Source organism: Trichechus manatus, unplaced genomic scaffold (genome assembly GCF_000243295.1).
Source record: "Trichechus manatus latirostris isolate Lorelei unplaced genomic scaffold, TriManLat1.0 scaffold00035, whole genome shotgun sequence".
NCBI classification, from domain to species: Eukaryota; Metazoa; Chordata; class Mammalia; order Sirenia; family Trichechidae; genus Trichechus; species Trichechus manatus.
In genome coordinates this window covers 14,035,030-14,043,947 of record NW_004443971.1, presented here as the reverse complement: position 1 = coordinate 14,043,947, position 8,918 = coordinate 14,035,030, and the positions used below count along the sequence as shown (strand labels likewise).

Below are 8,918 nucleotides of genomic sequence, written 5' to 3'. Positions count from 1 at the left end.
TGTGTGTGTGTGTGTTTGTAGTGGTCAGAGGATGATAGTGTGGAGCAGAGTTTGACTTCATGTATCAGCATCTGATTCAGCCACAGGTTAGACCCCAAAACAGCATCACTGTGCTCTTCCCCGAGGCCAGGAGATGACCAGAGAGGAGACCTGAGGCCAAGAGAAGGAGCCAGGCTTGTCCAACGTCACACAGCCAAAAAAGGTTTTCCAACCTAAAGGGCGAGACTTGGGTGAGGTTATTTGTTTCTCTCTGTCTTTACAGTTGGTGGATGCTTCCAGAAAGTTTGTGACTTTTCAACAGCCCAACACTCCAGTGTGCACATGTACAGATACACATGTGTGCCCCCCCACATGACACATGCCTGCACAGCAACCCACAAGATAAACACATCCATGAGCTCATGTATGCCAACCCTGCCTCTGCGCCCAACACTCTTGTAAATACTTAACCAGTTCATTAAGCCAAGCAAATGCAGCCACAACCAAACCCCAGGCACCCTAGGATCTGCCCTGGGGCCAGGAATGGTCGGAATGTGTGAGTTGTGTTCTCTAAGCTGCACAGGACCATGCTATCTTGTGTTCAGTCTTCTGCATGCCTGCTCCCTCCCTGCCACTGTCCAGGCACAGCCTAGCCCCAGTAGGGCACAGTGTCTCTTCCCAAGGGCCTTAGCCATTGCCAGGGGCCTGGGGCATCAGCCTGGAGGATCTCGCCTTTGAAATCTCCACCTCACCGCCCTCTTCCAACTCTGCACATTCCTCTTCCTTCTCCTTTATCTGGAACCAGCCTCACCTCTTTCCCTTTTGTGTGAGGGCCAAGCCTGAATGGGGTTCCCCCCACCCCCGACCATTTGAAATCCACCCTCCCTGGCCCTGCCTTAGTGTGTACCGTGCTGCACTGCGGCTGGGCTGTGTTGTCTTAGGGCAGGATGTGGGGGTGGGCAGGTGGGGAGGGGAATGAGGTGCATGCCTCCTCCTCCCCAGAGGAGAACAATGAGGCCGCTAGTCAGGGTGGTGGGGTGGAGGGAGTGGGTGGAGGGGGTATGGAGCTACATCAGAGCCTCTGAGGAGCGGCCCCTGGAGGGACGGCTGAGTGATGAGGCCTGAGTCACATGCCCCGTGTGCTCCTTGAACTCCCGCGCCTGCTCCTGTGGAGACACGTCCTGAAATGTGCAGGGTAAATATTTAGAGGTAATTGTTTTTGCGGCACCTCGTGCCTCCCTGGCTTGCTGAGGATGAGCCAGGCCTGGGACTCCAGGCGGTGGAGCCTCATCAGACCCAGGTTCTGCTGTGGTGTTTCTGTAGCCTGGGCTTCTGTGGGCGGCGCCATACCTCCCCTTGCCACTGTCCAGCATGCCCCGTATCTTCACATTTTAGCCATAACCCAAGGCTAACAACAACAACAACAAAACCCAGTTGCCATCCAATTGATTCTAATTCAAATGACCCCATGTGCTCCATAGGGTTTTCAAGGCTGTGACCTTTCAGAAACAGATCTCCAGGCCTTTCTTCTGAGGCACTTCTGAGTGCGTTCAAACCGCCAATCTTTTGGTTAGGTTTGCACCACCTGGGGATTCCAAACCCATGGCTAAACCAAAACCCAACCAAACCAGTTACCACTGAGTGGATTCCAACTCCTGGAGACTGCATGTGTTGCAGAGTTGAACTGTGCTCCATAGGAAACAGATCGCCAGGCCTTTCTTCTGAGGCACTTCTGGGTGGGTTTGAACTACCAATCTTTTGGCTAGTAGTTGAGTGCTTAACCATTTGTACCATCCAGGGACTTCTAAATCCAAGGCTAACCCGAAACCAAACCCATTGCCCTCGAGTCGATTCAGACTCATAGCCACCTAAAAACACCCTGAGAGCCAAGCCCTGGCTTAAAACCCTTCAGTGAGCTCTGTTGGTTCTGCTTCTCTCCTGCCTTAAGCTGCGACCACCACCTGACCGGCTGCACCTTCTGCTTAGCCTGTTCTTAGTCAAGGCTTCTAGATGGCTCTTGTGTTTCACAGGGGAATGAGCTGCAGGCAAGCAGTGCCAACCTCCACACGCCATTTCCTTGGCTCTACCCTGCAGGGGTAGAGAACAGCAGGGTAGAGAACATGGAGTCCGGAGCCCAAGCCTTATCAACGATAAAACATTGGAGACTAAACAGTCTTTTTATAGATTGGAACTGGGCTCCAAAGCACGTTTCCCCAACCATCAGCGCTCAACCCGAGCTTGCCTTTCTGAGCACACACAAAAGTGCATATGATTCTTCAGGGAAGATGGAGACACTGAGGTTTGAGGGCAAAAGTGCATTCCTAGGGAAGGGTGAAAGCTGCAGGCAGGCCTGGGGCGGTGCCTAACGAAGCAGTGGTCTGGTCTGGGCTCACATCTGTAGCCTCCAGGGAGGACGCCCACCGGGGCTGGAAATAGGATGGAACTCAAATATATTAGGCACACACAGGCTGACTCACTCGTCGGCCACTCACCAGACCCAAACTGAGCAGAAAATGCTAACACAGGCAGGATCCAGAAGCTAAGGCGCAAACTCCTGCTTACCTACCACAGGCCCGTGGGGCTGGACGCTTGTCCACAGGTTAAGGTGGGTGGAAAGAAAGCAAATATTCGCTTTGCATGTACTATTTATTAGGCCGTCTGTAAGCGTTGTTTTTGTGTGCTGTTGAGTCGATTGTGACTCATAGCAACCCTATAGCAACAAGGTCCCTCTGAGCTTGGTGTTACTAGTCCCCTTTCTTTTTGGGGGGGTCGGGAGGGAGGATATGAGGAAACCATATAGAGAACCTAAGGTCTGTCACCATCAATCTCATCAGAAAAGTCTATTTATTTTTTTAAAGTAGAGATAGTGCTCCATGTAAAACTGCCAGTTCAGCTTGCTGCTCCAGCAACTGCAGGAATGCCTTTCCTTGACACAGTCATCTTACTGGGTATACGTAAGAAATGCTTCCTGTGTACTTGTATTTCATCACACGAAGTAGATGCACCCAAGGCTCAAGATTTAATAAAATTAAATATGTTTTACTAGAAAATCAAGGCGAAAAAAATAAATAATAAAATTAATTCTGGCTAATAAATACAGAGTGAAATGAAAAAAAAAAAAAAAAAAAAAGGAAGAGCCTAAGGTCTAATAGTCATGGAGGAGCGATTTGCCCGCAGGGCCTTTTGACTCCAGAGCTCAACATTTTTCCTCTATGTTTTCTTGAATGTAAAATGGAGACAGCAATTGACCCTACCTTGGGGGTTGTTGTGAGAATTAGGTGGAGTTCTTCGGGCAGAGTTTAGCCAGTGCCTGGCACAGAGGAGACCTCCAGAAATGTCAGCTGTATGTATTGTGATCCTTTTGTGTTCAGGACTTCTTAAAGGACAGTGACCCTGGGGTCACCCAAAGTCTCCTGGATAATAGGGAGGGCTGGATGATGTAGTCTGGGAACCATTGAGGGGTCAGGATCTCCACATGCCACCATTCAGGAATCTAGGCATCTTCTGTGATTGAGCTCAGAGGTCACAGCGTCCAGTTTGAGAACGGTGCTTGTTGTTATTTACAGTTGAGTTGGCTCCAACTCACGGTGACCCCTTGTACAACCGAACGAAACGCCGCCTGGTCCTGTGCCAGCTTCATGATTGTTGGTATGCTACAATCCACTGCAGTGGCCACTGTATTGGACAATATTGTTGTGATCCATAGGGTTTTCACTGACTGATTTTTGGAAGTGGATTGCCAGGCCCTTCTTCCTAGCCTGTCTTAGTCTGAAAGTTCTGCTGAATCCCGTCCACCATGGCTAACTCTGCTGGTGTTTGAAATACTGGTGGTAGAGCTTCCAGAATCACAGCAACATGAGAGCCACCACAGTAGGACAAGCTGACAGGGGGCTGGTGGTTGAGAAGGGAAGAAAGAGACGGAAGGAGGGAACCAAACAGGAAAGAGACTGGCAGAGCGGCCTCAGAGGACAGCAACATCCTGCTGGCTCTGCTGATTGAATAAAAGGATGGTGCTCCATGGCCATCCAGGGATGATCACACCAGCCCATGAGTATCGTACGAGCCTACTCCATAGATGGGAAGGGCAGTGATCTCTGGGCCTAGTTTCCCCATTTGTAAAAAGAGGTATTATTTGTATTAGGTGGCTCCTCCCTTGCTATTCTAAAATTCTATGTATTTTTCCCTAGCTCCTCCTTTTACAGGGAGGTCAGCCCCCTTCATAGTCCTAACTGCAGCCAGTCCCAAGGGAGTCCAGTGAAGGGTGAAAGGCTGAAAGGGACATGGGGCCGCTGTATAGAGAACTCCCAATTCACTGTGGGAGGCCTGATTCCTGGCCTAGTTCTCAGTCAGAGTGCAGCCTGTGTTGCCAGACTGGCTCTGGAGTTAGGATGGCAATGGGGGTGGGGGCTGTGGGGGTGTGGAGCCGGACAGTGCAGGATGATGCAGACGGGCAGCTCACCGTCCCCTTCCTGTTTTCTCTCTTGCAGAGACCTGAGCATGAACAACCTCACAGAGCTGCAGCCTGGACTCTTCCACCATCTGCGCTTCCTGGAGGAGCTGTGAGTAGATGCCTGGGGGCTGAGAGGCAAGGCTTTGGCTGCCTCTAATAGCTGTAGGAACCAGGCTTCCCAGGCAGTGAGGTGGAGGTCGGGATAAAAGAATGGGGCTTGGGAAGCTAAGGGTGTCTCTAGGTGGTGCAAAGGGTTAACACGCTAGGCTGCTAACTGGAAGGTTGAAGGTTCAAATTCACCCAGAGGTACCTCAGAAGAAAGACCTGGTGAGGAAGAAAAATGTAATGAGGAAGAAAGGCCTGGTGATCTACGTCTGAAAAATCAGCCATTGAAAAACCCTATAGAGCACAGTTCTACTCTGACACACATGGGCTTGCCATGAGTTGGAATTGACTTCACGCAACTAGTGGGAAGCTAAGGCCGTTCTTGATATCAAGGGTGTTCAGCTGATACCAGCCCTAATGTGGAACCTAGGGTGGCAGGTACAGTGCCACATGGTATAGGAACTCTAAAATCTAGCTTTCATCCCTCCCTGAAGCCTCCTCTTTGCAGCTTTCCCCAGTCACATCTCTCCTCGGGAGTCATCCCCTGGATCCAGCCACTCCACAAGCCTGGTGGTTCTTTCTCTGAAATATCTCCCACCTCCGTCGTTTGTTCTCTGTTCCCACTGCTACCATGCCAGACATCCCCTCACATCTGGGGGCTATGTCAGCTCCTGATAGATCTGCCCTCCTTCAGGTGCATCTCACCAGCTCAAGAGCCTTCTGTGTCTCCCCATGCCCAAAGGATCAACCTCTAAGACCCACCCTCACCTGGCCCAGTCCTACCCGGCCAACTTTGCTTCAGTGAGGCCAGTCCTGTTCACTATCCCTAATATCCCGTCCTGCATTTGCTCATGGTGTCCCTCCAACCTGACATGCCTACCCCGTTTCTCTCCAGCCAGGCTCTGATACCCCTCTGTCAGTGCCAAGCGCAAGGCCTGACTCCTCTACAAAGTCCTCCCTGCTCAGTCCCTGCCCGTGGTGGTCCCTCTCTGCCTGGAATCCTAAATCTGCCTTCTCTTCTAGTGGTGCTCACGTATAAACCATCTCCACTGAGGGCCCCGCCTGTCTGCTCTGGGAAGCCAGGTTGCTGCTCCCGATCATTGCTGTCAGCCCACCTCTAATGCTAACACCTTCTAGCCCTGTTTATTTTTATTTCATGCAACTATAGATCCTTGGGGCTGTACTAAGCTTTGCTTGAACTGCACGAACTGTGGGCTCTGGGCCCTGAAAAGATTCACTATTTCACCTCTACCGTGACTCTACTGCTCCTATAATGAATATTGACTCTAGACAGTGCTCCTCAAGGGTGCAGCTTACCTGCCTCTGCTGGAGTTATGAGACCATCATCCCTCAGGGCCATGGCTGGCTTCTTCAGACCAAGTATTGTTGGGCCCCCCCTGGGTGGACAGTGGAGTCCCTGGGTGGTACAAACAGTTAACGTGTTCAGCTGCTACCAAAATGTTGCAGGTTTGCGTTCACCCAAAGGCACCTTGGAAGAAAAGCCTGGCAACCTACTTCCAAAAAACCAGTCATTTAAAACCTTGTGGAGCACAGTTCTACTCTGATACACGTGGGATTGTCGTGAGTTGGAGTCAACTCAAAGACACCTGGTTTTTCAGTGTGAAAGGCAAGCTCAGGGTGCTCTGGGGAAAAACTTGTGGTGAAGCTGCCCTCCAGGAGCTTTTGGCTGAGACAGAAGACCTGTGTGGGCAGCAAGTCAGCAGGTGAATGTGGCTGCTGTAGGCGTGGGAACTCGGCATTCCGTGTAAGGGAATGTCAGGGTAGGTGGGGCTGGCCAGTGGTCAGGGAAGTCTTCTTGGAGGAGGAGTATTCAGAGTATTCAGCCAGTCTTCAAAGGATGTGGACAGAGTGAGATGCATGGAGGGACCTTCCAACATGGACGTGACACAGCTTGGGTGGGAATGAAATGCCAGAGCAAAGGCCGAGGAGTTTAGGGCAGGTGACATACAGACACACCTGAGAATTTAAGGCTGACCTTCCATCTTCCAAGATCCCTGGTTTGTGCTCATTTAGTAACCAAAAGGTTGGCATTTCAAACCCACCCAGCAGTGCCACAGAAGACAGGCGTGATGATCTGCTTCCGTAAAGATTACATCAAAAAAAAAAAAAAAAAAAAAAAAAACCATCCAAGGAATATAACTCAAATTGTAGCCAGCTGATCAACAGTCCTATTTCTGGCAAATTCTATCTAGTGTAATCATCTGTTAGTTTAAGTCCTTCCCATTTAAGACTCCTAGTTCTTAAAACCATGTACTACAAATATAAAAGAATATTTAAAAAAAAAAAAAAGATTACAGCCAAGAAAGCCCTATGGAACTCAGTTCTATTCTGTAACACATGGGGTCACTGTGAGTCGCAATCAGCTCCATGGTACTGGGTTTGGTTTTTCAGTTTTCCAGCCTCCATTCCCTGAGACAGGGTTGGACCCATCCTAAGCCCCATTTGAAGGGCCCTTCTAGGGCAAATGCCCACCTACAGAGCCCAACCTTGGAGACCTCAAATATCCAGCTGCCTTTCTACACACTACCTTTTTTTTTTTTTTTAAACAATAACAAACAAAACACACACACACAGACACACACACACACACAACAAGCGACAAATAAAGAGATTCTTATTAGAGATACGTATTTTTAAAATAGCTTGTGGGATGTGTCAGCACAATGTCTACATCTGCAGGCTTCTCAGTAGGAATTGATGCACATACTAATGTCCTGGGGGACTTCAGAGATCCACAAGTGCCTTCTGAATTATCCACAATTAAGCTCTGCACAGACAGGTTTTAGCATTAAGCATATTCATTGAGTATATTTCATTGTACTTGCTCTTTTTAAAACTGGAGATCAGCCTATGGCAAACATGGAAATGCTTAATTAGGCCAGAATGTTAAACTAATTAGAACGCCTTGTTTCCTAACTCTCCTGGATTAATGGGGGTTAACTGTGTAGTTTCGAGCACGGGGAGACACAGACACACCCCAGCCCTTCCACTGGTGACATGCTACAACCCAGGTACAGCCCAGCTAAGCAGCCGGGCAGGGCTGTGGGTAATCCAGGTTAGCACGGGAGATGGTGAGCGTTGTGGAGAGAACGTTAGTCAGATCTGGTTAAGAACACCAAGCTCTGCCACTGCCCGCCTCTGAGACTCTTGGCGGAAGTCACTTTACCCCTCTGAGCCTCCGTTACCTTATCTGTAATTTGGGGATAACAATAGGCACTTATTCTTGGAGTCCCTGGGTGGTGTAAACAGTTAACACACTTGGCTGCTGACCTTAAAGTTGGAGGATTGAGTCCACACAGAGGTGTGTCAGAAGAAAGGCCTGGAGATCTACTTCTGAAAAATCAGCCATTGAAAACCCTATGGAGCACAGTTCTACTCTGACACACTTGGGGTCACTATGAGTTGGAGTTGATTCAATGGCAACTGGTACCGATAAGGTTATTGTGAGAATTAAGTGAGATAATGTGTGTGAAGCACTTAACACATTGTAGGTCTCAGTAAATGGTAGTTAGTACCACCACCCTTTCCTCCCATATCCCAAGACACTGGCTAATAGAGGGCGCCCCTCCTTGGGCTCCCTGCCAGCGTCACTGACCCTTGTCTCTGATTTGCAGGCGTCTCTCTGGGAATCATCTCTCGCATATCCCACGACAAGCATTCTCTGGTCTCTACAGCCTGAAAATTCTGTAAGTATGGGTATACCCCCTTGTACAGAGAAATGGGACATTAAAAACCGTGGACAAATTGAAATTTTATAACCAACTTGCTTATCATTTCTTTATCTTCGTTTTTCATTTCAATCATTATTTCCTTATTTTTGCTTTCACCTTGTCTGTGACAAACTTTATGATCTGTAAACGAACGTTTAATCGCACCTAATATTTATGGCAACCCTATAGGGAAGTGAAGCATCTTTTTTTTTTGATGTGAATAATGACCATCAGCATAGACCTTTGTGGTGAGTGCTCTCCCTGAGACCTCTCAGGTCAGGAGAGGAATAAGACTGTTGTTTCTAGAGAGGAGAAATCCAGATTGTCCAGACTGGTTTTCTTCCACCATCTTCCTTTTTAGGTCCAACCGTAGTCTCTGGCTATAGCACTGAATTTTCATTCTCATCGGTAGACATCTCCTTCTGGCTTCAGGCTTCTTCCTTCCGGTCTCTTTCACTTTTCCTTTGAAGCAAAAAAAAAAAAAAAAAAAATGAGTGTTGAAAAGGACCTTATATTATTTCATCCAGCTTCCCTCTGCCATTGATCAGATGGCCCATTTTAGAGAAGGGAAAGCTAAGGCAGCAACTCCTTCCATCCCAACCCATGACTCACCTTCTTCCATCCAAGACTGTCTTCCTCAAGACCCTCTTATG

General features: G+C 48.8%; 1 protein-coding gene across 1 annotated transcript in view; it reads left to right on the top strand.

The window, feature by feature from the left end:
• Nucleotides 1–8,918, top strand: part of LGR6 (leucine rich repeat containing G protein-coupled receptor 6) — a 144,826-nt gene that overhangs the window by 32,548 nt on the left and 103,360 nt on the right. Inside the window, exons 4-5 of the mRNA XM_004375284.2 lie at nt 4,467–4,538; nt 8,170–8,241. Coding sequence (XP_004375341.2) covers nt 4,467–4,538; nt 8,170–8,241 — 144 coding nt within the window. The remainder of the gene's footprint in view (nt 1–4,466; nt 4,539–8,169; nt 8,242–8,918) is intronic.